This window comes from Amblyraja radiata, unplaced genomic scaffold, assembly GCF_010909765.2.
Source record: "Amblyraja radiata isolate CabotCenter1 unplaced genomic scaffold, sAmbRad1.1.pri scaffold_1115_ctg1, whole genome shotgun sequence".
NCBI lineage: Eukaryota > Metazoa > Chordata > Chondrichthyes > Rajiformes > Rajidae > Amblyraja > Amblyraja radiata.
In genome coordinates, this window is record NW_022630297.1 from 1 (window position 1) to 26,579 (window position 26,579).

Genomic DNA, 26,579 nt, shown 5'->3' on the forward strand with positions numbered 1-26,579 from the left:
CCCGCCGCCTCCTCCCCTCGCGGCTGCCCGCGCGCTCCCGCCGCTCCTTGTGTTTGTGCTTCTTGTGTCTGGCCGCCGCCGCCGTCTCGTCGCCTCCTCCTCCTCCTCCTCCTGCGCCCCCGCCGGCGCCGCGCTCGCGGTGCTTCTTGCTCGACCCCATGGCGCGACCGACCCGACCGACCGGAGAACCGCCGCCGTCAACAGCCGCCTTCACCTCCCTCCCCTTCACCGTCACTTCCGCCAGCAACCAAGATGGCCGCCCATTATAACCAATGGAACTTACACGTTCCCATCCGCCCGTCACTTCCGCCAGCAACCAAGATGGCCGTCCATTATAACCTATGGATCTTACACGTTCCCATCCGCCCGTCACTTCCGCCAGCAACCAAGATGGCCGCCCGTTATAACCTGTTATTCTGTTATTTGTACTTCATCAGTTTATTTATTCATGTGTGTGTATATATTTATATCATGGTATATGGACACACTGATCTGTTCTGTAGTCAATGCCTACTATGTTCTGTTGTGCTGAAGCAAAGCAAGAATTTCATTGTCCTATACAGGGACACATGACAATAAACTCTCTTGAACTTGAACTTGAGCTTTAACACGTTCCTGTAGCACCCACCGCCAGCAACTAAGAGGGCCGCCCATTATAACCAATGGCTCTTACACGTTCCTGTACCACCCACCGCCAGCAACTAAGAGGGCCGCCCATTATAACCTATGGCTTTTACACGATGGCCGCCCATTATAACCAATGGCTCTTACACGTTCCTGTACCACCCACTGCCAGCAACTAAGATGGCCGCCCATTATAACCTATGGCTTTTACACGTTCCTACTGTACCACCCACCGCCAGCAACCAAGATGGCCGCCTATTACAACCTGTGGCGTTTACACGTTCCTACTGTACCACCCACCGCCAGCAACCAAGATGGCCGCCCATTATAACCTATAGCTTTTACACGTTCCGATATCACCCAACGCCAGCAACCAAGATGGCCACCCTTTATAACCAATGGTTTACATGTTCCTACTGCACCACCCACCGCCAGCAACTAAGATGGCCGCCCATTATAACCAATGGCATTTACACGTTCCGATCCCACCCACCGCCAGCAACCAAGATGGTCGCCCGTTATAACCTATGGCCTTTTACACGTTCCGATCCCACCCAACGCCAGCAACCAAGATGGCCGTCCACTTCATCCTCAGTCGTCATTCCCCCCCCCCCCCACTTCCGCTAGCAAGCAAGATTGAACATCTCCTTCCTCCCCGCGTCACTTCCGCCAGCAACTAAGATGGCCGCCCACGCCATCACCTGGAACTTCACCTCCTGTTTCCTCGCGTAAGTTCCGCCAGCAACCAAGATGGCCGCCTCATTATAACCTATGGCTCTTCGGCCCGTCGCCTCCATGCTGCTCCTCAGGTACCCAACTCTCCTAATCCCCATTAGGAGTTTGTCAGGGTGTTTTACTGACGGCAACTGAACCATCCCATCACCAACTAGAAAGCAGTCTAGTTAGAATCCTTCGTGCTATCATTAATCCGACTTTACAGGACTTTATTTTCACTCGACATTAATCACTTTATCCACTGTGGACGGCTTAATTATAATCATGTATTGACTTTTCTTTGCTTTTCACTGTACCTTGGTATAGGTGACAATAATAAACTAACTTAAACAGTGGCTCAACAGTAGCATTGATGCCTCACAGCGCCAGAGACCCGGGTTCGATCCTGACTATGGGCGCTGACTGTACAGAGTTTGTGCCTTCTCCCCGTGACTGCGTGCGTTTTCTCCGGGTGCCTGGGTTTCCTCCCACATCGAAAAAAACCCCATACAGATCCGTAGGTTAATAGGCTTCTGTTAATTGTAAATTGTCCCAGGACGGACTAGGGTGTGTAGGCAAGATTGTGCTGGTGTGCGGGGTGATCGCTGGTCGGCACGGACTCGGCGGGCCGAAGGGCCTGTTTCTGCGCTGCATCTCCAAAGTCTAAAAGAGCAAGATTATTAATTTAATACAAATTCTTTATTTGCGCAAACGATCACGAAACTATGCAGAACCAAACAATCTACAATCGATGATATCTGACATTGCATCCATACACAGAATTAGGCTTGAGATGGAACTGGTTGGACTATTATGGGCTACTATTACAAGGGTCCCCCCCCAATAAGGAGGTATCTGGGGTAAAATCTTCTGGGGGGGGGGAGGCAGTGAGATGTGAGATGCACAGACTAAGGGACGTAGCACTGAAGTGCTTATAGTCACTGGAATCCAGAAGGATGAGAGGAGATCTTATAGAAACATATCAAATTCTTACGGGATTGGACAGGCTAGATGCAGGAAAAATGTTCCCCATGTTGGGGAAGCCCAGAACCAGTTTACGAATAAGGGGGTAGGCCATTAAGGACTGAGATGAGGAAAAATGTTTTCACCCAGAGAGTTGTGAATCTGTGGAATTCTCTGCCACAGAAGGCAGTGGAGGCCAATTCATTGGATGTTTCCAAGAGAGAGTTAGATTTAGCTCTTGGGGCCAACGGAATCAAGGGATATGGGGAGAAAGCAGGAACGGGGTACGGATTTTGGATGATCAGGCATGACCATATTGAATGGCGGTGCTGGCTCGAAGGGCCCAATGCACCTATTTTCTATGAAGGGTAAAATAACTGCAAATGCCATTGCATCGAAGTCAGGCCGAGAATTCCCAGCAGAGATGTCCAGGGCACATCCTCCTTTGACAGTTTTGTGAGATCTTCATTGATCCGGAGAAAGGCCAGGCATGGGTTTAAAGATTCACCCTCTAACGGGGAGTTCTGTCTCTGACCTTCTGACCGCGATTGGAGGTGGTGTGTCGGTCCAGAGCACAATGCGGGGATCGAACCTGTGACTTGGAGACGTCTTACGGGTTCATCCCACCCGTGTACCCTGACATACGTACTCCCCTCTCCCCTTTGTGAAGAAATGAGGAACCGCAGAAGCTAGTTCGCGGGGGGGAGAGAGGGGTGGGGGGGGGGGAAACAGGACACAAAGTGCTGGAGTAACTAATGGGGTCGGAGCTAAAGGGAGAAGTTGAGCAGGCTGGGACTCCTGTCCCTTGGAGCCAGTGTAGAGGGTACATGTTGGTCAGCGTGCTCGGTGTCCCTATGCTTTGTGTCTCCCATGCTCTGTCCCACTCTGCCCAGTGTCCCCCTCCCCCCCCCCAGCCCTTCTGTGTCTCCCTGCTTTGTGTCTCCTTGTTCTGTGACCCCCGCTCCTGTATCCTTCAGCCCTGTGTTCCCCTCTTCTGTCCAGTATCCCCCCAGCCCAGCGTCCCCCTTCATGCCAGCACCTCGCCTCCCCCCCCCCCCTCACCTCCCCCTCCCCACCCCCCTCAGTCACAGCAGAGGTCTCCACTGTGCAGCATCCCCCAGATGAGCAGGTTCTCGTGCGGGCTCCTGGGGTGTACCATGAGGAGCCGGTGGTAGGCGCAGGGGTCCCAGTGTTGGCTGTCGTTGATGCCGAAGCTGTAGAAGTCGGGGTGGGGGGTGGGGGCCAGGCCAAGGCTGCGCAGGCACATGCCCACGAAGACGTCGTCGATGGGGAAGAGGGGCAGGGACCTCGAGGCCCTCTCCAGACGGCGGGCCAGGTGGGCCGTGTACAGCACGCCCGCCCCGCCCGCGTACGCCGGGTACAGGCCGCTGTAGAAAGCTCCCGGCACGTAGTACTTGATCTCGGCGTCTCGGCAGGGCCGCCCATCCTCGATGGTGTCGCCCAGGAAGAGATCGTGGACTCGGATTGTAACCTGTCCTAGGCCCGGGGCCTGTTCCAGGCCCGAGTCCCGTTGTAGGCCCTGTTTCTGGCCTGCGTCCTTTTGTAGGCCCTGTTTCCAGCCTGAGTCCTGTTGTAGGCCGGGTTTCAGGTCTAACCCCTGTTGTAGGCCCTGCTTTCGGCCTAAGTCATGGTTTAGGCCCTGTTTCAAGCCTGTCTGCTGTTGTAGGCCCTTTTTTACACCTGGAGCCTGTTCTAGGCCCAATTTCAAGGCTGACTCCAGTTTTAGGCCCGACTCCTGTAAATGGTTTGGTTTTAGGCCTGGTCCCTGTTGTAGGCCCTGTTTCAGGCCTGACTTTTGTTGTAGGCCCGGTTTCAGACGTGGGCCCTGTTGTAGGCCAGGTTTACGGCCTGCCTTCTGTTCTTGGCCGGGTTTCAGGCCTGGGCCCTGTTGTAGGCCCAGCTTCGGGCCTGCCCTCTGTTGTAGGCCGGGTTTCAGGCCTGCCTCCTGCGGTAGGCCCGGCTTGAGTCCCAGGCCTTGCTCCAGCAGGGTGAGGAACCCCAGCAGCCCCTCAGTGTTGACGAAGATGTCGTCGTCGCCCTTGAAGATGAAGCGGGCGGAGGGGCAGCGTCGGGCGAGCCAGGGTAGGAAGAGGACCTCCTTCAGTGTCAGGTTGAGGAAGGTGTCGCGGAAGCCCCACTGGAGCAGGTCGCCGTGGCTACGCCTCTCGCAATCCAGCAGGCCCTGAAGCCTGGGGTGCCCGTCGACCTCCTCCTGCTGTCCCAGCAGGAAGACCAGGCCCACGCCCGCTGAGCGGCCCAGGCCTCCCCACGACTGCCGGATGGCCTGGCGACGGGCGAAGTTGGAGACCTGGCTCTTGACAGCCAGGAGCAGGCGGGGGGAGGGCCCGGGGCCTGGCCCGCACACCCCGCGGGGCTCCAGCACCACCGGGAAACTCCGGCAGCGGCGGTACCGAAGGAAGTCCTGCATCAGGGGCGGCAGGAGCTGGAAGTCCACGACGCTGGTCTCCACCGTGGTGTCGGGCCTGCAACGAGGGCCCGAGCCTGTGCTCCTGGCCAGCCCCCGGCGTCGTAGCCGCTGCCCGTGCATCAGAGCCAACTCCCGGTTCCACAGGGACTGCAGCGGGCACGGGGCCCTCCAGAAGGCCGAGGCCCGGAGCAGAGCCTGCGGCCTAGGCTGTTGCAGGATCCACAGGCCCATCGCCGCGGCAACCAGCAGGCCGCTGGCCGCACAACGCCACAACTTCCGCCGCATCCGGGTTTTTGGGGGAGGGGGGTCACCTGCGGAGGGAAGGGGACGGGACGTGAGGGGGGGGGGGTATCTACCACTGTATCCCCACCCTTCTCCTGCTGTCCCCTCGATTCCACCCCTCCACCCACCATCTCCTCCTGCTCTCCACTGCATTCCCCCACCCCTCCGCCCTCCCCCTTCTCTGGATCAGCCCCCTCCCCCCACTGGATCCTCCACTCGAATATTCTAGTGGCGGTCATGGTGGCGCAGCGGTAGAGTTCCCGCCTTACAGCGAATGCAGCGCCGGAGACCCGGGTTCCATCCCGACTACGGGCGCTGGCTGTAACGGAGTTTGTGCACGTTCTCCCCGTGACCTGCGTGGGTTTTCTCCGAGATCTTCAGTTTCCTCCCACACTCCAAAGAGGTGCAGGTTTAGCTGTTAGTTGTGAGGAGGATGCTAGGAGGCTGCAAGGTGACTTGGATAGGCTGGGTGAGTGGGCAAATGCATGGCAGATGCAATATAATGTGGATAAATGTGAGGTTATCCACTTTGGTGGCAAAAACAGGAAAGTAGACTTATCGGAATGGTGGCCGATTAGGAAAAGGGGAGATGCAACGAGACCTGGGTGTCATGGTACACCAGTCATTGAAAGTAGGCATGCAGGTGCAGCAGGCAGTGAAGAAAGTGAATGGTATGTTAGCATTCATAGCAAAAGGATTTGAGTATAGGAGCAGGGAGGTTCTACTGCAGTTGTACAGGGTCTTGGTGAGACCACACCTGGAGTATTGCATACAGTTTTGGTCTCCTAATCTGAGAAAATACATTCTTGCCATAGAGGGAGTACAGAGAAGGTTCACCAGACTGATTCCTGGGATGGCAGGACTTTCATATGAAGAAAGACTGGATAGACTCGGCTTGTACTCGCTAGAATTTAGAAGATTGAGGGGGAATCTTATAGAAACTTACAAAATTCTTAAGGGGTTGGACAGGCTAGATGCAGGAAGATTATTCCCGATGTTGGGGAAGTCCAGAACTAGGGGTCACACAGTTTAAGGATAAGAGGGAAATCGTTTAGGGCCGAGATGAGGAAACCATTTTTCACACACAGAGAGTGGTGAATCTGTGGAATTCTCTGCCACAGAAGGTAGTTGAGGCCACAGTTCATTGGGTATATTTAAGAGGGAGTTAGATGTGGCCCTTGTGGCTAAAGGGATCAGGGGGTATGGAGAGAAGGCAGGTACAGGATACTGAGTTGGATGATCAGCCATGATCATATTGAATGGCGGTGCAGGCTCGAAGGGCCGAATGGCCTCTACTCCTGCACCTATTGTCTATGTTTCTATGTTTGTAGGTTCATTGGCTTGGTAGATGTAAAAAATAGTCCCTAGTGGGTGTAGGGTAGTGTTAGTTTCCGGGGATCGCTGGTCGGCGCGGACCCAGTGGGCCTGTTTCCGCGCTGTATCTCTGAATTAAACTAATTCTGCTCTGGGGCGAAGCGTTCCAGAGAGACCCGGGTTCGATCCCGACTACGGGCGCTGTCTGTACGGAGTTTGTGCACGCTCTCCCCCCGTGACCTGCGTGGTTTTTCTCCGAGATCTTCGGTTTCCTCCCACACTCCAAAGACGTGCGGGTTTGTAGGTTAATTGGCTTTGGTGTAAATGTAAAAATTGTCCCTAGTGGGTGTAGGATAGCGTTAGTGTGCGGGGATCGCTGGCCGGAGCGGACCCGGTGGGCCGAAGGGCCTGTTTCCGCGCTGTATCTCTAAATTAAACTAAACACTACTCCACCCTCCCTGCACTGGATTTCCCAATCCACTGGATTCTCTCTCCCATCCCCTGGATTGAGCGCCCCCCTCCTCTCCTCCACTTGGTTCTCCCTCACTAACCACTGGACTGTCCCTGCATTAGTATAGTTTAGTTTAGAGGTACCCCGCTCATCATTTTGCATACTTCTATCAGGTCTCAATAGACAATAGACAATAGGTGCAGGAGTAGGCCATTCTACCCTTCGAGCCAGCACCGCTATTCAATGTGATCATGGCTGATCATCCCCAATCAGTATCCCGTTCCTGCCTTCTCCCCATATCCCCTGACTCTGCTATTTTTAAGAGCCCTATCTAGCTCTCTCTTGAAAGCATCCAGAGAACCGGCCTCCACCGCCCGCTGAGGCAGAGAATTTCACAGACTCACCACTCTCTGTGAGAAAAAGTGTTTCCTCGTCTCCGTTCAAAATAGCTTACTCCTTATTCTTAAACTGTGTGGCCCCTGGTTCTGGACTCCCCCAACATCGGGAACATGTTTCCTGCCTCTAGCGTGTCCAAGCCCTTAACAATCGTGTCTCCTGGCAACCTCTGATGTTATGAATAAGGAGTAGAACGGAGATGAGGAAAAACTTATTCACACAGAGAGTTGTGAATCTGTTCAATTCTCTGCGTCAGAAGGCGGTGGAGGCCAATTCTCTGGAGGCTTTCAAGAGAGAGCTAGATAGGGCTCTTAAAGACAGCAGAGTCAAGGGATATGGGGAGAGGGGTTCTGATTGGGGATGATCAGCCATGATCACATTGAATGGCGGTGCTGGCTCGAAGGGCCGAATGGCCTACTCCTGCACCTAGTGTCTATTGTCTAAACAGCCTAATCCAGGCATCGTTCTGGTAAACGAATTACAAGGAAATTCTTCTTCCGTTGGGAAACTTTGGAGTCTGGAGTGTGTTCAAGACCAGATGAGCAGAAATCAGATCCTCTTTCCTACTACCCTCCCCAACGCCCCCCGTACCTCTCTCCTCTCCATCCCTTCCCACCACCTCTCCCCTCTACCTCCTCTCCTCTTCCCAGCCTCCCCCCTCCGTCCCCTCCACAGCCTTTCTCCTTCTGCCCCTCTCCTCTCTCCTCTATCCCTCCCCACCTCCTCCCATCCACACCCCCACCCCCTTCTCCTCTCCCTGGAGGAGAGCGCAGAGAAGAGAGCAGATGACACGAGGAAGGAGGGAAGGGGAGAGGGGAGAAGGGAAGGGAAGAGGGATGGAGTAAGAGAAGAGGGGATGGGGCGAGGGCGGAGGTCAAACTGGAGAGAGAGGAGAGGGTAAGTAAGGGACAGAAGGGATACGGAAGGGGGAGATCGTGAGCAATAATGGAATAAGGAAGGAGAAGGGAAGATCGGGGAGGGTAAAGAAGGGGAAGGGAAGTGGGAGAGAAGAGGGAAGAGCGGAGAGGAGAGGGAAGGGAGAGGGTAGAGCGGGAAGAGGAAGGCTCGGAGAAGGGATCTTGAGAGGAATGGAAGGAAGGGTGAGAAGAGGGAAAGAGGCCGGAGAAAGGGAAGGGGAGGGGGAGATTGGACGAGGGGAGAGAGGGGGAGAGGAGAAGAGGAGAGAGGGGAGAAGGGAAGGGGAGAAGAGGGGAAGAGGGGAGAAGAGGGGAAGAGGAGAGAAGGGGAGGGATGAAGGGAAGGGGAGAAGAGAAGAGGGGAGAGGGGAGAAGTGAAGGGGAGAAGGGAGAGAGGGGAGAGTCGGCGGGAGGGCAGGAGTGAGTAGAGGGACAGAGGGAAGGAGGGGGGAGAGAGATGGAGGAGGGCAGGGAAGGGATAGGAAGACGAGGGAGGGAATGGGGAGACGGGAGAGGACAGGAGGGCAGAAGGAGTGGGAGGAAAGGAGGGGGGAGCAGGGCAGAGTGATCGTGGGGGGAGGGGGGGGGGGTTGGTCTCCAACAACCTGGGCCTTACCTGTAACGCACGGAGGTGGGACGGAGGAGGAGGAGTGGAGTGGAGGGAGAGGGGGTGAGTTGGGAGTCTGGGGATTGCTGGTGCGAGTTGGCAACAGGCCCAGGCCTTGCCACCTGGCGTAGGCTGGCAGCCCCATGGCGCACCCACCGGGCGGGAGGTCCACGCCGCACCAGGACCCGATGCCTGAAGAAGGGCCTCCAACCCGAAACTACCCCCCGTCAATGTTCTCCAGACATGCTGACTGACCCGCCGACTTACCCCAGCAGTTTGTGTCAATTTCAATCCCCCCCCCCCCCCCTCCTGATCCGTCCCCTCAAGGACAGACCGCGCTCTCAGGAGGAGAGGAAAACCTCAACACCAGCATTATATTGTCACACGGCGCGAAACGAGGCCTTTCGGCCCAACTCGTCCATGCTGACCCAGAATCCCCATCCTAAGCTGGTCCCATTTAGTTAGTCTTTAAGACCCAAAATGCTGGAGTAACTCAGCGGGACAGGCAGCATCTCTGGAGAGAAGGAATGGGTGACGTTTCGGGCTAACTATCCCGCGTTAGAGGAATAGGCGACGTTTCAGGTCATAGAAACATAGAAAACAGGTGCCATTCAGAGCGGGCCATTCCGCCCTTCGAGCCAGCACCACCATTCAATATGATCATGGCTGATCATCCAGAATCAGTCTCTCCCGTTCCTGCTTTCTCCCCATATCCCTTGATTCCCTTACCCCTGTGAGCTAAATCTAACTCACTCTTGAAAGAAGGGTCGAGACCGGTCTTCAGATTCGGCGACGTTTCTGGTCGAAGGGTCATGAGTCTGAAGAAGGGTCTCGACCTCAAATGTCACCTATTGCTTTTCGCCAGAGATGCTGCCTGTCCCGCTGAGTGACTCCAGCTTTTTTGTGTCTGTCTTCGGTGTAAACCAGCACCTGCGGTTCCTTCCGAAACATTTCGTTTTTTTAGAAATTGCCGGCATGGACTCGGTGGGCCGAAGGGCCTGTTCCTTTCCCGTCTGGTTCCATGAATGCCAGACAGTCTCTGGGAGGAGGTCTCAGTCTCAGTTTAGAGATGCAATGCGGAAACAGGCCCTTCGGCCCACTGAGTCCACACCTGGAGTGTGGTGTGCAGTTTTGGTCCCCTAATTTGGGGAAGGACAGTCTTGCTATTGAGGGAGTGCAGCGTAGGTTTACAAGGTTAATTCCCGGAATGGCGGGACTGTCATATGCTGAGAGAATGGAGCGGCTGGGCTTGTACACTCTGGAGTTTAGAAGGGGTGAGAGGGGATCTTATTGAAACATATAAGATCATTAAGGGTTTGGGCACGCTAGAGGCAGGAAACATGTTCCCGATGTTGGGGGAGTCCAGAACCAGGGGTCACACACAGTTTAAGAATAAGGGGTGAGCCATTTAGAACAGAGATGAGGAAACACTTTTTCACACAGAGAGTTGTGAGTCTGTGGAATTCTCTGCCTCAGAGGGCGGTGGAGGCCGGTTCTCTGGATGCTTTCAAGAGAGAGCTAGATAGGGCTCTTAAAAATAGCAGAGTCAAGGGATATGGGGAAAAGGCAGGAACAGGGTACTGATTGACGACTGCTTTGGTGCCACCTCCTGCACCCACACACAACTGACTGACTTCATCCACTTCACCACCAACTTCCATCCGGCACTCCAATACACCTGGACGATTTCCGACACTTCCCTACCATTCCTTGACCTCACCATCTCCATCGCAGGGGACAGACTCCTGACCGACATACATTACAAACCCACTGACTCACATGACTATCTGGACTACACGTCTTCCCACCCTGCCCCCTGTAAAGACTCCATCCCCTACTCCCAATTCCTCCGCCTACGCCGCATCTGTTCCCAGGATGAGACATTTCATACCAGGGCATCGGAAATGTCCTCGTTCTTCAGGGAACGGGGATTCCCCTCCGCCACCATAGATGAGGCTCACACCAGGGTCTCATCCATACCCCGCAACACTGCTCTCTCTCCCCATCCCCGCACACGCAACAAGGGCAGAGTCCCTCTGGTCCTCACCTTTCACCCCACCAGCCGGCAAATACAACACATAATCCTCCGCCATTTCCGCCACCTCCAACGTGACCCCACCACTCGCCACATCTTCCCATCTCCCCCCATGTCTGCCTTCCGCAAAGACCGCTCCCTCCGCAACTCCCTCGTCAATTCTTCCCTTCCCTCCCGCACCACCCCCTCCCCGGGCACTTTCCGTTGCAACCGCAAGAAATGCAACACCTGTCCCTTCACCTCCCCCCTCGACTCCATTCAAGGTCCCAAGCAGTCGTTCCAGGTGCGACAAAGGTTCACCTGTATCTCCTCCAACCTCATCTACTGCATCCGCTGCTCTAGATGTCAGCTTATTTACATCGGTGAGACCAAGCGTAGGTTGGGCGACCGTTTCGCCGAACACCTCCGCTCAGTCCGCCTTAACCTACTTGACCTCCCGGTGGCTCAGCACTTCAACTCCCCCTCCCATTCCCAATCCGACCTCTCTGTCCTGGGTCTCCTCCATTGCCAGAGTGAGCAACAGCGGAAATTGGAGGAACAGCACCTCATATTCCGTCTGGGGTCCTTGCGCCCTTATGGCATCAACATTGAGTTCCCCCAATTTGGCTAGCCTGTGCTGTCCCCTCCCCTTCCTTCACCCTCTAGCTGTCTCCTCCCACCCTCCCATCCGCCCGCCCTCGGGCTCCTCCTCCTCCCTTTTTCCTTCTTTCTTTCCCCACCCCCCATCAGTCTGAAGAAGGGTTTCGGCCCGAAACGTCGCCTATTTCCTTCGCTCCATAGATGCTGCTGCACCCGCTGAGTTCCTCCAGCAAGTTTGTGTACCTACTGATTGGGGATGATCAGCCATGATCACATTGAATGGCGGTGCTGGCTCGAAAGGACAAATGGCCTACTCCTGCACCCATTGTCTATTGGTGCGACCAGTACTGAGTCTGACACTGTCTGATCGGACTGAAGAAGGGTCTCGACCCATTCCTTCTCTCCAGAGATGCCGCCTCTCCTGCTGAGTTACTCCAGCATTTTGTGTCTATCTGAGTATCACACTTGAATGTATACACGCAGATTTTGTTTTATTTTTTCAATATATTTTAAACAGTGTCCTTTAAATGGTGTTACCGCACCTGCCCGAACTACCTCCTCTGGCAGCACATACCGTACATCCACCACCCTCGGTGTGGAAAAAGTTGCCCCTCTGGGTCTGTATTAAATCTTGCCCCTTCGACATTAAACCTATGCCCTCTGGTTCTTGATTCCTATAACCTGCGTAAAGGTTTCTCTCCTTCTCGTTATCTCTCTCTCTCTTTCTCTCTCCATCATTCTTTCTCCCTCGTTATCTCTATCTCTCTCTTTCTCTCTATCCCACTATCTCTCTCTATCTTTCTCACCCTCTACATCTGTCTCTCTCTATATCCCCCCCACCCCCACCCCACCAGCCACTGATGTAACAAAGGAGGTGGATGTTGTCCATTGGCCTGGCTGGGTGGTCTCGGATTATAGGGGGGGGGGGGATACCCTTTGAGAGAGCCCCCCGTCTCTGCCGCCCCACACGCACACGCATGTGGCCCCCGCACAGACAGGCGGCGATGACGAGCAGCTGTGTGAGGCCTGGGCCCAGGCCCGGCCTAGTCTGCTGTCCCTGCCTGGGCCCCGGCCTGGCCTGCTGCCCCTGCCCCTACCCGGCCCCTGGTGATCGCGGGAGGCCAACGCCAGGCCGGCTCTCCACCGCCGCTGCCCTCTACTCCGAGCTGACCTGCTACCTGGAATCCATGCTCCGTCTAGCCTTCCAGGTGGGTCTCTCCGAAGCAAATATACCCGGGGAATTGTCAAGTCACTTTTATTTATATAGCACATTTAAAAAACAACTCTCGTTGGCCAAAGTGCTTTAGATTGGTATAAGAAATAGTATAACAAACAACAGAGGTTAATGGATTAAATACAAACATCACTACATACATATAACCCTCGCTCAGAGGACGTCAAGAAAGGCTTGGGAGTAGAGATGAGTTTTTAGTCTCGACTTAAAGGAGTCGATGGAGGGGGCTGTTCGTTCTGATGGGAAGGGGGATGCTGCTGTTCCACAGTCTAAGGGCTGCAACCGCAAAGGCGCGGTCGATCGCCCCTGAGCTTAAGCCTAGACCGTGGGATATTCAGCAGCCCCAAGTCGGCCGATCTGAGGGGCCTGGAGGTGGAGTGGTGGGTGAGAAGGCTTTTAATGTAGGTGGGGGCAAGCCCATTGAGGGCCTTGTAGCAAATTGTCCACAATGCAGATATTAACAGATTCTTGACTAGTCAGGGGTTGTGGGGAGAAGGCCGGAGAACGGGATTGAGAGGGAAGCACATCTATAAGATCATCCCTCATCCTCCTGCGCTTCAAGGAATACAGTTCTAGCCTGCTCAACATCTCCCTACAGCTCAGGCCCTCGAGTCCTGGCAACATCGTCATAAATCTTCTCTACACCCTTTCACGCTTGACAACATCTTTCAATAAACAATAGACAATAGGTGCAGGAGTAGGCCATTTGGTCCTTCGAGCCAGCACCGCCATTCAATGTGATCATGGCTGATCATCCCCAACCAGTACCCCGTTCCTGCCTTCTCCCCATATCCCCGGACTCCGCTATCTTTAAGAGCCCTATCTAGCTCTCTCTCGAAAGTATCCAGAGAACTGGCCTCCACCGCCCTCTGAGGCAGAAAATTCCACAGTCACAACTCTCTGTGTGAATTCCACAGACTCACAACAACTCCATAACACAGCGCCCAGAACTGAACGCAATGCTCTAATGCGGCCTCACCAACGTCTTATACAACTGCAACACGACTTCTTGACCACCCTATCCATCTGTGATGCCCCCTTTAATGAACTACGAGCCTGCACTCCCAGATCCCTATGCTCTACGACACTCCCCAGGGCCCGGCCGTTCCCTGTGGAATAAAAGGACTGGACAAGCTAGATGCAGGGAAAATGTTCCCAATGTTGGGCGAGTCCAGAACCGGGGGCCACACAGTCTTAGAATAAAGGGGAGGTGATTTAAGACTGAGGTGAGAAAAAAACATTTTCTCCCAGAGAGTTGTGAATTTATGGAATTTCCTGCCACAGAGGGCAGTGGAGGCCAAGTTACTGGATGGATTTAAGAGAGAGTTAGATAGAGCTCTAGGGGCTCAAGCTCTAGGGGAATCAAGGGATATGGGGAGAAGGCAGACACGGGTTATTAATAGGGGATGATCAGCCATGATCACAATGAATTGTGGTGCTGGCTCGAAGGGCCGAATGGCCTCCTCCTGCACCTATTTTCTATGTCTCCAGGTAGTTCTGCCCATGTTTGTGCTCCCAAAATGGAACATCTCACGTTCCTCTGTGTTAAATTCCATTGTTATCCAATCCTGTGCAGTACCTCGGATTGGACACGGTGCCCTGTTTGTTACTGTCGTCCCGTCTTTTTCATAGTCGGGCAGGGAGAACGAGGAGATCAGGGTCCAAGTCTCGACGGTGGGCGTCCGCGGGGAGCGGTCCAGCGACGGAGCCGGCCTTCAGAGAGGTGGCAGAGGGGCTCCGGCGGCCAGAAGCAGCGACTGGTGAGTAGAGAGACGACAGACGCAAAGCGCTGGAGTCAAGGGGCCTGTCCCACTTGCATGCGTTTGGCGCGACCAAACGGAAGCGGAGTACATGCTACGTACGCGCTAAGTTCGCGCGTGACGTCATTTGCGTCATACTTACCAATCAGCTGGGCAGGAGGCGGGCCGACTGAATTTGGGCGTCGCATGGCGTCGGGCGGTGACGCTGCATACGCCGTCAAGAAGCTGCGTACGACCGCAATGCGCCTGCGTGCCGACAGGCCGTTGGCGCGCAAAGATTTCGGACACTGTCAGATCTTCGGAGCCCCACGCGATGTCGGGACCAGCCCCGCACAACTCCGCGCTTCTTAGTGGGACCGGCCTCGTGCGGCCATACGGTGCCCGTACGCCTCAAGCGACCACGTTTGGTCGCGCCAAACGCATGCAAGTGGGACAGGCCCTTCACTCAGCGGGACGGGCAGCATCTCTGGAGAGAAGGAACGGGCGACGTTTCGGGACCAGAGCCTTTTCTTCAGACTGAAAAGTCACGGGAAAGGGAGACGAGCGATATAGACGGTGATGTAGCCGATTATAGAACAAATGGATGGAAAGATATGCGATGATAAAGGAAACATTGTTAGCTGTTTGATAGACAAAAAGCTGGAGTAACTCAGTGGGACAGGCAGCATCTCTTGAGAGAAGGAACGGGTGACGTTTCGGGCCGAGACCCTTCTTCAGACTGGTTAGGGATAAGGGAAACAAAAGATATATATATCTTAATATCTCTCGTTTCCCTTATCCCTAACCAGTCTGGGAAGGGGAAAGGGAGAGGGGGGAATGGAAGAGGGGAGAAGGGAAGGGGAGGGAAACGAGAGATATAGGAAAGCGGAGAGGAAGTGACTTTCCTGCAGCTGCCCAGGGCAGCCAGCGCGGAGTGATAGAGTGATGCAGTGTGGAAACCAGCCCTTCAGCCCAACTTGCCCACACCGTGTTTGGCCCATATCCCTCCAAACCTGTCCTATCCATGTACCTGCCTAACTGTTTCTCAAACGTTGCGATAGTCCGTGCCTCAACTACCTCCTCTGGCAGCTCGTTCCATACATCCACCACCCTTTGTGTGAAGAAGTTACCCCTCAGATTCCTATTAAATCTTTTCCCCATCACCTTAAACCTATGTGGTCTGGTCCTCAGTTTTCCTACTCCGGGCGAGAGACTCTGTGCATCTACCCGATCTATTCCTCTCATGATTTTATACACCTCTATAAGATCACCCCTCATCCTCCTGCGCTCCAGGGAATAGAGTCCCAGCCTGCTCAACCTTTCCCTGTAGCTCACACCCTCTAGTCCTGGCAACATCCTCGTAAATTTTCTCTGAACCCTTTTCCATGATGGCAGTTTTTGCAACGTTCTCAAAGTCCAACTTCGATAGCCATTAATTATCGGCGATGATTCGGAGGCCCAACACACTCACCACACACATAAGACAGCAAAGATGAATCTTCCAGACGTCTTGATTAATGTTTTAGTGATTTATTGAAGTAATACAGAACAAAGAAATAACTCATAACTTTCCGTTCTTGAATTGAATTGAATTATCCTTTATTGTCATTCAGACCTTTCGGTCTGAACGAAATTTCGTGCCTTGCAGTCATACATATATGTATCCCACACGGAACAGCAATATTCACCACGTGGGCACACCAGGTTATTATATGCTCGGATCTTAACTTCTTTGGGTGCATTTTTGCAGATTACGACGTAGAAAGCGTTTCGATTAGATTAGAAAACGAATCTAATCTAAACTAAAAATACAACTGCAGCTCCTTCGTGCTCTATACATTCTTGGTTCTTGGTTTCTTGGTCCTCCAAAATATTCCAAATGGAATTTAAACTGGAGGTGGTGGAGGGAGGACTTAAGCCAGAAAGGGTTTTTGGGAAGAGAGAGCTACCTTAAATGTAGTTGCATCTGGTTGGGTAACTATGGTAGGGTGAAGATTATTCCATGCTTTAATTAGGTATGTTGCAAAACTTACCTTCAGCGGCACTGCAGTTCTGCCTCTGCCCGTTTGTGCGTCTTTGGCGCCTTTGAGAGGGGGGCGGGTTTAAAACGCGATTTTCTCTAGGCTGTTGAAATCGATGTTGTTCAGCCTACTTAGTTGCTGACGAAAAATCGCTGCGAAATCCGTTCGCTGCAGGTATTTTTAAACTAAATTGGGTTATTTAATTGTTATAGTAGATTAAAAATCATCCTCTAAAGCCGCGAACCCCGACAACGGGACGGATCTCATGTAGGGGACAAGGCAAGGTAGGTTGTTTATTTTTACATTAAAAAGGGCTTCTTAAGATCCCTTTATACAAAATTTTAATGTTGCGAGCAGCTGACTTGGGGGCCCATCTGAACTGGCAGTATCTTTCATGCCGACATGGGGTACAAATTCACCGCAATGGCAGCGTTCTAAACCAGCGCGTTCCACAGAATCCCACTCGCAAGCTGATTTAAATGGCCATTAATTTACAGCAATTGAACACTAAATTCCTTCCTTTTGGCCTATAAATTCATGACAATTAGATTTAAAAATCAGGTTATATTGTGAATTCTTGTGTGAATGTTATTTGGACACTTAGGCTATTTAAAAATGTTAACCTTTTCTTAAGAAATGGATAGATATTTAGATCTAGTAATTGAATTTTGGAATTAGCTACAATTGGGTAACTAACTAATTATATGCTTTAATTTCAGGTCATCCAAGTAGGATTGTTTCATATTTGTTTCAGAATGCTTCAATCTATAATAACTGAAAATTTCTTTCAGTTCTCTTAAATCTTAAGAAAGTTATCGGCCTTTAAATGTTCTCGATCACAGCTTTTGTGTTAAGTCAATGAAAAAGCAATAGGGAACAAGATGCTAATTTCCGGGTATGAAAATGGCCATAACTTTTTTAATACTGAAGATATGAAAGTGAATTAGGTGTCAAATTAAACTTCTTTTTGTGCTTTATCTGATGGGATAAATGAAAGACTTGATTTTTAAAATCTCAAAATTTTGTAACATTGCTCCTAATTGGTTTGAGTTTGGTGTAGGTTTTGTAATCTATAGGGAGGTTGCACGAAAGGTCACTGGGTCATAGGGCTCGACGCACAGAGCCGCTAAATCCAACTGGAAGACATCCGTCACTTCCGGTATATGTTATTAATGCTAGAAACGCGTACTTTCCTACCTGTTAAAAACAGCCAAAATGTTGAATTTTTGCGCTGAAAAAAATTGTGGGAGTCGGGGTAAGTGTGAGCGACATGTACCCAACTTCAGAATTCCAAACGTGAAGCGAAATGAAGGTATAGAGAAGCGAGAACTGAAGGGACTACAGCAGCTAAAGTGCTTGGTAAACATTGACAATATTGGGAATTATCGTGTTTGATCACTGCATTTCATCAAGTAAGGCATTATTTGTGTTTTTTCTTGATTCCTTTGGTATCTAAAAATTCTCAGAAGCGATAAATCTGGCTGTAAATTTTTCTTCAGATGCGTTTTCATTTTGTATGTAAAAGCCCACGGGAACCATGGGCGATTAAAAAAAATTACAGCCAGATTTATCACTTCTGAAAGTTTTTAGATGACAAAGGAATCAAGAAAAAACACAAATAATGACTTACTGTTGATGAAATGCAGTGAGCAAACGGCCATTGTTCGCCAAGCACTTTGGCTGTTGTTGTCCCTTCAGCTCTCGCTTCTATCTACCGTCATTTCTCCTCACTTTTGGAATCCTGAAGCAGGCTAAATGTCTCTCACGCTTATCCCGATTTCCATAATTATTTACAGCGCAGAAATGGACAATTTCAGCGGGTTTTAACGGGCCCACTACGCTGGAAAAAATGGCAGAGGGAGAACAAGGAGGGTAGAGACAGAGACTAAGACTTTGCCTCCATCACAGTGAGGATGTGCTTGGTGAACTCACTGTGGTGGATGTTTAATTTGTGTTTATTGTATGTTTTGTTTTGATTGGTTCTGTGTATGACTGCAGGCAACATAATTTCGTTCAGACCGAAAGGTCTGAATGACAATAAAGGAATCTAATCTAATTCTAAAAAAAGTGCCTACCTGCAGTTCATCGCGTGTACTCCACTTGGAGTAGCGTAGCAACAGTACGGGCCATGGGTCGTGACCCGACTGCCGTGAAACCTCCCTATAGGGAACAGGATGCCAATTTCCGAGTATGAAAATGGCCATAACTTTTTTAATACTGATGATATGTAAGTGAATTAGGTATCAAATTAAACTTCTTTTTGTGCTTTATCTGATGGGATAAATTAGATTTTTTAAATCTCAACATTTTGTAACATTGCTACTTTAATTGTGAGGGGGAAGAATGAATTGCTGTATGTAATGTTTGAGACCACGTAAGGCCCTGTTGTGACTAGCACAAGCAGAAGGAAAACACGTCCGACATCTTGTAAGTATGATTTATTCTGCCCCACCCGTGGACACTTCTCCAAGGTCACCTGCTCTCGATCACGAGGCACAGACCTTTATATTAAAGGGGCACTGGCATTTACACATATACATCTGTACACATCTGTCTTGGTAGCTGGTATCTCAAATTGGATCGAATGCCCTCGTCTGCTCCTAATTGGTTTGGGTTTTGTAGTCTATGTGCCACTGACCAACGGATAGAAAGCAAACGCAACCTGAGAGGAACCTATATATTCGAAAAACCGGCAATAAGAACTAATGCAAAACAGCAAAGGGTGTTAGTCTCTGGAATAACTGCCATGATGAGCTGAAAAAATGTAAGACTCTATAAACACTAAAAACACTCTTCAGAAACAAAAGATTGAATGGTTATGAGCTGGACCAGTGTTCAAGTTTAGCAATAAAGAGTTTACAGCACAGCCATTCAGACAGTAGACCAGACATTTTGATTGAAATACAACAAACACTATTCAGAATTCAAATGATGGGGCTTACAGTCATATTTCTATGGGTACCAGCACACATTGGCATTAGAGGAAACTAAATGGCAGATAAGGTAGCAAAAGAGGTAACAAAAAGAAGTAAGATTGATTTAAGTATTAACATAGGTAAAACTGAAATCAAAGACATTATTAAGCAAAGACTGAAGGAAAGATGGCAAAAGCAATGGGAGGAAGAGCGGAAAGGACGGTGGTTCTACAGAGTCCAGAGGAAAGTGGAAGAAATGAGATGTGCAGGAAAAAACAGAAAAGAGGAGACAGTCATTTCAAGAATCAGATTTGGACACACTGGTCTGAACAGTACACCTTTTATAATAGGCAAGCATAATACAGGTAGATGTGAATACTGTGGGCAAGAAGAGACAATAGAGCATGTCATTATACATTGTGAGAGGTATAAGGAAGAAAGAAGACAAATGAGTGAACGATTCAGAAAAGAAAAAGTACAATTTGATTTAATAGATATTTTACAAAAGAATTCATATAAGTGCTATCAAATCCTATTGCTTTTTCTCAGGGTAACCAATTTGTTCGGAAAGATATAGGTTATTAGTATATAAGTTATAATATTATTTGATCCACACTCCATACTAGTTGGTGGCGGTGATGCACTAAAAAGTTGTTTGCCAACCGCCAAAAAAAACTACATAGAAGAAGTAGGAGCTGGACCAGTGATTTTCATGAAGAAGGGTTTCGGCCCGAAACGTTGCCTATTTCCCAAGGGATTAACCCCGAAACGTTGCCTATTTCCCAAGGGATTAACCCCGAAACGTTGCCTATTTCCCAAGGGATTAACCCCGGAAACGTTGCCTATTTCCCGAGGGATTAACCCCGAAACGTTGCCTATTTCCCAAGGGATTAACCCCGAAACGTTGCCTATTTCCCAAGGGATTAACCCGGAAACGTTGCCTATTTCCCAAGGGATTAACCCCGAAACGTTGCCTATTTCCCGAGGGATTAACCCCGAAACGTTGCCTATTTCCCGAGGGATTAACCCCGAAACGTTGCCTATTTCCCGAGGGATTAACCCCGAAACGTTGCCTATTTCCCAAGGGATTAACCCCGAAACGTTGCCTATTTCCCAAGGGATTAACCCCGAAACGTTGCCTATTTCCCAAGGGATTAACCCCGAAACGTTGCCTATTTCCTTTGCTCCATAGATGCTGCTGCACCCGCTGAGTTTCCCCAGCACTTTTGTCTACCAGTGATTTTCATTTCTGTTTGGTTATTTCTTGTTTGTGGACTGTTCAACAGATTTTGGGTCCATTTGTTCCCATTATTTTGTTTTTCCATGAAAATGTATAGAAAATAAGAGCAGAATTTCTTCTTATTATTTGTATTATTTGAGTTACTTATTTGTTTGTTTTCCTTTGTGTTTTTTTTAATTTTTTTAATTGCTTTTACAAGTTTATTTGTGTTTGTATTTATTAACATGTTCAATAAATTAATAAAAGTAAAGTAACCTTGTTGCTTGTCCGCCAGGGGCAGCGGGCCCGGCCTCGGCCCCGGCTCCATGTGGGACGGCTTCTCGGTCGATCGCTACGCCCCGCGGGTCCGCTCGGCCGCCGGGCCGCCGCAGCAACACAGGGCGGCCGAGGAGGAGGACTGGGGCTGCCGGCCGGCCCGACGGCGGCCTCGCACCGCGCCCGGCGGCCGCAAAATCGAGGCCGGTGCCGCCCGCCGCGGCCTAGTCGGCCCGGTCGCCAGGGCAACGGGCCCCTCGGCGCCCGCTGATGACGACGCCGCCGCGGTCGCGTCATTCTCGGCGCCCGGCGATGACGCGGCGGTCGCCAGGGTAACGGAGCGGCTGTCGAGCGGGAGGAGGGGGAGGAGAAGGAGGCCATGTCCGCCCGCTGTCGCCGCCTACCAGCGCTTCGTCGAGCAGTACCGCGCGGCCCTGGGCTGGGCTGCGGGCACAGGCCAGGCGGACGGGGACTCGGGCCTGCGGCATAGGAGGGCGGCGAGTGACTACGAGGTGAAGGCGACCAAACTGGTGGAGCAGCGCCATGAGCGGATCAGGTAAACGCCGCTGATCCCGCCCTCCACTCCCTCGGTTTTCCCATTGGCCGGTCCCGCATAGCAACCGCCGCCTGATTGGTCGGTTGCGTTAATTACGGTGGTCCCGCCTCCAATCGCGCTGCCAATTGGCTCCACCGCCCGTCAATTATCCCGCCCGCCGCCACCCATTTATCCCATTGGTCGGCCCCGCATAGCAACCGCCGCCTGATTGGTCGGTTGCGTTAATTACGGTGGTCTTGGCTCCACCACCCGTCAATTATCTCCCGTCCGCCGAGCCCATTTATCCCATTGGTCGGCTCCGCATAGCAACCGCCGCCTGATTGGTCAGTTGCGTTAATTACGGTGTTCCCGCCTCCAATTGGTTCCACCACCCGTCAATTATCTGCCACCCGCCGCCATCCATTTATCCCATTGGTCGGCCCCGCATAGCAACCGCTACCTGATTGGTCGGCTGCGTTAATTACGGTGGTCCCGCCTCCAATTGGCTCCACCACCCGTCAATTATCTCCCTCCCGCCGCGTGCATTTATCAACATTGACGACTGCTTTGGTGCCACCTCCTGCACCTACACACAACTGACTGACTTCATTCACTTAATAATAATAATAATATATCTTTTATTGTCATTGCACGTCAGTGCAACGAGATTTAGTGTGCAGCTCCACTGATGTCCAGGAAAGGTAAATAAATACAATACATAAATAAACAAGCTGAATTGATGGGGGGAGATGGGAGATTCACCACCAACTTCCATCCGGCACTCCAATATACCTGGACGATTTCCGACACTTCCCTACCATTCCTTGACCTCACCATCTCCATCGCAGGGGACAGACTCCTGACCGACATACATTACAAACCCACTGACTCACATGGCTATCTGGACTACACGTCTTCCCACCCTGCCCCCTGTAAAGACTCCATCCCCTACTCCCAATTCCTCCGCCTACGCTGCATCTGTTCCCAGGATGAGACATTTCATACCAGGGCATCGGAAATGTCCTCGTTCTTCAGGGAACGGGGATTCCCCTCCGCCACCATAGATGAGGCTCACACCAGGGTCTCATCCATACCCCGTAACACTGCTCTCTCTCCCCATCCCCGCACACGCAACAAGGGCAGAGTCCCTCTGGTCCTCACCTTTCACCCCACCAGCCGGCAAATACAACACATAATCCTCCGCCATTTCCGCCACCTCCAACGTGACCCCACCACTCGCCACATCTTCCCATCTCCCCCCATGTCTGCCTTCCGCAAAGACCGCTCCCTCCGCAACTCCCTCGTCAATTCTTCCCTTCCCTCCCGCACCACCCCCTCCCCGGGCATTTTCCGTTGCAACCGCAAGAAATGCAACACCTGTCCCTTCACCTCCCCCCTCGACTCCATTCAAGGTCCCAAGCAGTCGTTCCAGGTGCGACAAAGGTTCACCTGTATCTCCTCCAACCTCATCTACTGCATCCGCTGCTCTAGATGTCAGCTGATTTACATCGGTGAGACCAAGCGTAGGTTGGGCGATCATTTCGCCGAACACCTCCGCTCAGTCCGCAATAACCTACCTGACCTCCCGGTGGCTCAGCACTTCAACTCCCCCTCCCATTCCCAATCCGACCTCTCTGTCCTGGGTCTCCTCCATTGCCAGAGTGAGCAACAGCGGAAATTGGAGGAACAGCACCTCATATTACGTCTGGGGACCTTGCGTCCTTATGGCATTAACATTGAATTCTCCCAATTTGGCTAGCCCTTGCTGTCTCCTCCCCTTCCTTAACCCTCTAGCTGTCTCCTCCCACCCTCCCATCCGCCCGCCCTCGGGCTCCTCCTCCCCCTCCCCTTTTCCTTCTTTCTTTCCCCCCCCCATCAGTCTGAAGAAGGGTTTCGGCCCGAAACGTCGCCTATTTCCTTCGCTCCATAGATGCTGCTGCACCCGCTGAGTTTCCCCAGCAATTTTGTGTACCTTCGATATTCCAGCATCTGCAGTTCCCTTTTGAACACATTTATCCCATTGGTCGGCTCCGCATAGCAACCGCCGCCTGATTGGTCGGTTGCGTTAATTACGGTGGTCCCGCCTCCAATTGGCTCCACCACCCGTCAATTATCTCCCGCCCGCCGCGCCCATTTATCCCATTGGTCGGCTCCGCAAAGCAACCGCCGCCTGATTGGTCGGTTGCGCTAATTACGGTGGTCCCGCCTCCAATTGGCTCCACCACCCGTCAATTATCTCCCGCCTGCCGAGCCCATTTATCCCATTGGTCGACCCCGCATAGCAACCGCTACCTGATTGGTCGGTTGGATCAATGATTGTGGTCCCGCCTCCCATCGCGAATCCCATTGGCCGATCCCGGGTAGCAACCGCCATCTGATTGGCTGCCTTCGAGCCAGCACTGCCATTCAATGTGATCATGGCTGATCATCCCCAATCAGTTCACCTGTGACTCACATGGCCATCAGAGTCTGAAGAAGGGTTTCGGCCCGAAACGTCGCCTATTTCCTTCGCTCCATAGATGCTGCTGCACCCGCTGAGTTTCCCCAGCAATTTTGTGTACCATCCCCAATCAGTTCCTGCCTTCTCCCCATATCCCCTGACTCTGCTATCTTTAAGAGCCCTATCTAGTTCACTATTTGAAAGCATCCAGAGAACCGGCCTCCACCGGCCTCCGAGGCAGAAAATTCCACAGACTCACAACTCTCTGTGAGAAAAAGTGTTTCCTCATCTCCATGCTAAATGGCTCACCCCTTATTCTTAAACTGTGTGGCCCCTGGTTCTGGACTCCCCCAACATCGGGAACATGTTTCCTGCCTCCAGCCTCTCCAACTCTTTAAGAATTTTATATGTTTCTATAAGATATCCTCTCATCCTTCTAAATTCCAGTGAATACAAGCCCAGTCGACCCATTCTTTCATCATATGACAGTCCCGCCATCCCGGGAATTAACCTGGTGAACCTACGCTGCACTCCCTCAATAGCAAGAATGTCCTTCCTCAAATTTGGAGACCCGGGTCTCTGGCGCTGCGAGGCAGCAGCTCTACCCGCTGACATGTTGCTCGGACTAATCCGTTCCCTCGGGGGGGGGGGGGGGGGCTTGCGTGCAGGAAGAACATCTTGGAGAAGGAGAGGAAGGAGCAGATGGAGAAGAGGAGGCTGGTGAACGAGAGGCTGAAGCGGAGGGCGCTGGAGAGGCACATCGCCGCCCGCATGTGCCTGCATGAGATGGAGTGGTGCCGCAAGGACCAGGCCCGGAGCCGGCTGCAGAGCCTGCGGTGAGCGGCGGAGCCGTCGCCACGGAAACGGCAGCATGGGCAGCACCGGGGGCAGGGGGAGAGAGGGCACCGGGGAACAGAGTGAGGGAAGAGGGGGTCTCATAGAAACATACAAAATAGGTGCAGGAGTAGAGGCCATTCTGCCCTTCGAGCCTACACCGCCATTCAATATGATCATGGCTGATCATCCAACTCAGTATCCTGTACCTGCCTTCTCTCCATACCCCCTGATCCCTTTAGCCACAAGGGCCACATCTAACTCCCTCTTAAATATAGCCAATGAACTGTGGCCTCAACTACTTTCTGTGGCAGAGAATTCCACAGATTCACCACTCTCTGTCTGAAAAAAAAATTCTCATCTCGGTCCTAAAAGACTTTCCCCTTATCCTTAAACTGTGCGACTCCTTGTTCTGGACTTCCCCAACATCGGGAACAATCTTCCTGCATCTAGCCTGTCCAACCCCTTAAGAATGTTGTAAGTTTCTATAAGATCCCCCCTCAATCTTCTAAATTCTAGCGAGTACAAGCCAAGTCTATCCAGTCTTTCTTCATATGAAAGTCCTGCCATCCCAGGATTCAGTCTGGTGAACCATCTCTTTAGAAGCTGAAGGGGGAAAGATTTAATAGGAATCCGAAGGGTAACTTCTTCACACAGCTGGGTGTATGGAACGAGCTGCCAGAGGAGGTAGTTGAGGCTGGGACTATCCCAACGTTTAAGAAACCGTTAGACAGGCACATGGATAGTGCATAAGAAGGAACTGCAGGTGCTGGTTTAAACCGAAGATAGACACAAAATGCCGGAGTAACTCAGTGGGACAGGCAGCATCTCTGGAGAGAAGGAACGGGTGGAGAATGTTCTTCAGACACATGGATAGGACAGGTTTGGCGTGTGTGTGTGAGTGCGTGTGTGTGTGTATGGGTGTGTGTGTGGGTCTGTGAGTGCGTGTGGGTCTGTGAATATGTGTGTGTGTGTGTGTGTATGGGTGTGTGTGGGTCTGTGAGTGTGTGTGTGTGTGTGAGTGAGTGGGTATGGGTGTGTGTGTGTGTGTGCGTATGGCGGTGTGTGTGTGTTGGTGTGTGGTGTGTGAGTGTGGACCAAGCGCAGGCAGGTGGGACTAGTGTAGCTGGGACATGTTGGCCGGTGTGGGCAAGTTGTGCCGAAGGGCCTGTTTCCACGCTGTATCACTATGTGACTCTCCCCCTTCCTCCCCCCTCCCACCCACCCACCTCCCCCTTGACCAGGAGCTGTAGCCGCGAGCAGGCTGCCCAGTACCAGGCTGACCTCCAGGAGATGAAGGATCGGGTGGCCAGGACACCTTTCCTGTTTGAACAGGTCATACAGGTGAGGGTCAAAGTTTACTTGTGGTATCAATGACAACATTTGAAACATAGAAAATAGGTGCAGGAGGCCATTCGGTCCTTCGAGCCAGCGCCACCATTCCTTGTGATCATGGCTGATCGTCCCCAATCAATAACCCGTGCCTGCCTTCTCCCCATATCTCTTGGCTCCACTAGCCCCTAGAGCTCTATCTAACTCTCTCTTAAATCCATCCAGTGACTTGGCCTCCACTGCCCTCTGTGGCAGGGAATTCCACAAATTCACAACTCTCTGGGTGAAAACGTTTTTTCTCACCTCCATCTTAAACGACCTCCCCTTTATTCTAAGACTGTGTGGGACTGTGGTGGAGTTGCTGCCTCCCAGCGCCATTCCTCCCGGAGAAAGCCCACGCAGGTCACGGGGAGAACGTACAAACTCCGTACAGACAGCGCACCCTTGGTCGGGATGGAACCCGGGTCTCTGGCGCGGCGGGATTGACGTTTGGTGACGTGGTGTCCCACCGACCCCTTCCACAGAACAACATCCGCAGCACCATCGACCGCCTGTTCACCAGGGTGCTGGAGCGGCAGCAGCTGGACGAGGGGCTGGTGCTGAAGCTGAGCGCCGTGGGAGCCGCGACAACGGCCGGCCGACCCAGGCACGTTCACCTGGAGAGCCCGCCGGAGGACTGCGGCCGGTGAGTGACGCCAGCGGT

At 52.1% G+C, this 26,579-nt stretch overlaps 2 protein-coding genes across 2 annotated transcripts; one reads left to right on the forward strand and one right to left on the reverse strand.

Moving 5' to 3' along the window:
- Positions 1-3,382: 3,382 nt before the first annotated feature.
- On the reverse strand, positions 3,383-8,862 carry LOC116969757 (N-acetyllactosaminide beta-1,3-N-acetylglucosaminyltransferase 2-like). The gene is made up of 3 exons (XM_033016541.1): positions 8,727-8,862; positions 4,297-5,061; positions 3,383-3,780 (listed from the first exon to the last, which is right to left on the reverse strand). Exons 1-3 carry the CDS (start codon positions 8,860-8,862, stop codon positions 3,383-3,385), a joined length of 1,299 nt encoding a protein of 432 aa, XP_032872432.1.
- A 3,473-nt stretch (positions 8,863-12,335) lies between these two features.
- LOC116969756 (testis specific 10 interacting protein) lies at positions 12,336-26,568 on the forward strand. The gene is made up of 6 exons (XM_033016540.1): positions 12,336-12,539; positions 14,198-14,325; positions 20,755-21,291; positions 24,379-24,546; positions 25,789-25,888; positions 26,401-26,568. Exons 1-6 carry the CDS (start codon positions 12,336-12,338, stop codon positions 26,563-26,565), a joined length of 1,302 nt encoding a protein of 433 aa, XP_032872431.1. The 3' UTR covers positions 26,566-26,568.
- Positions 26,569-26,579: the final 11 nt, after the last annotated feature.

Coding starts and splice junctions, on each gene's coding strand:
- LOC116969757 (XM_033016541.1), bottom strand. CDS start 8,862: ATGGGGCTGCCAGCCTACGCCAGGTGGCAAGGCCTGGGCCTGTTGCCA. Junction 5,062..8,726: donor CCCACCTCCGTGCGTTACAG/GTAAGGCCCAGG, acceptor TTCCCTCCGCAG/GTGACCCCCCTCCCCCAAAA. Junction 3,781..4,296: donor CCTCACCCTGCTGGAGCAAG/GCCTGGGACTCA, acceptor TTACAATCCGAG/TCCACGATCTCTTCCTGGGC.
- LOC116969756 (XM_033016540.1), top strand. CDS start 12,336: ATGACGAGCAGCTGTGTGAGGCCTGGGCCCAGGCCCGGCCTAGTCTGC. Junction 14,326..20,754: donor GCGGCCAGAAGCAGCGACTG/GTGAGTAGAGAG, acceptor CTTGTCCGCCAG/GGGCAGCGGGCCCGGCCTCG. Junction 21,292..24,378: donor CAGCGCCATGAGCGGATCAG/GTAAACGCCGCT, acceptor GCTTGCGTGCAG/GAAGAACATCTTGGAGAAGG.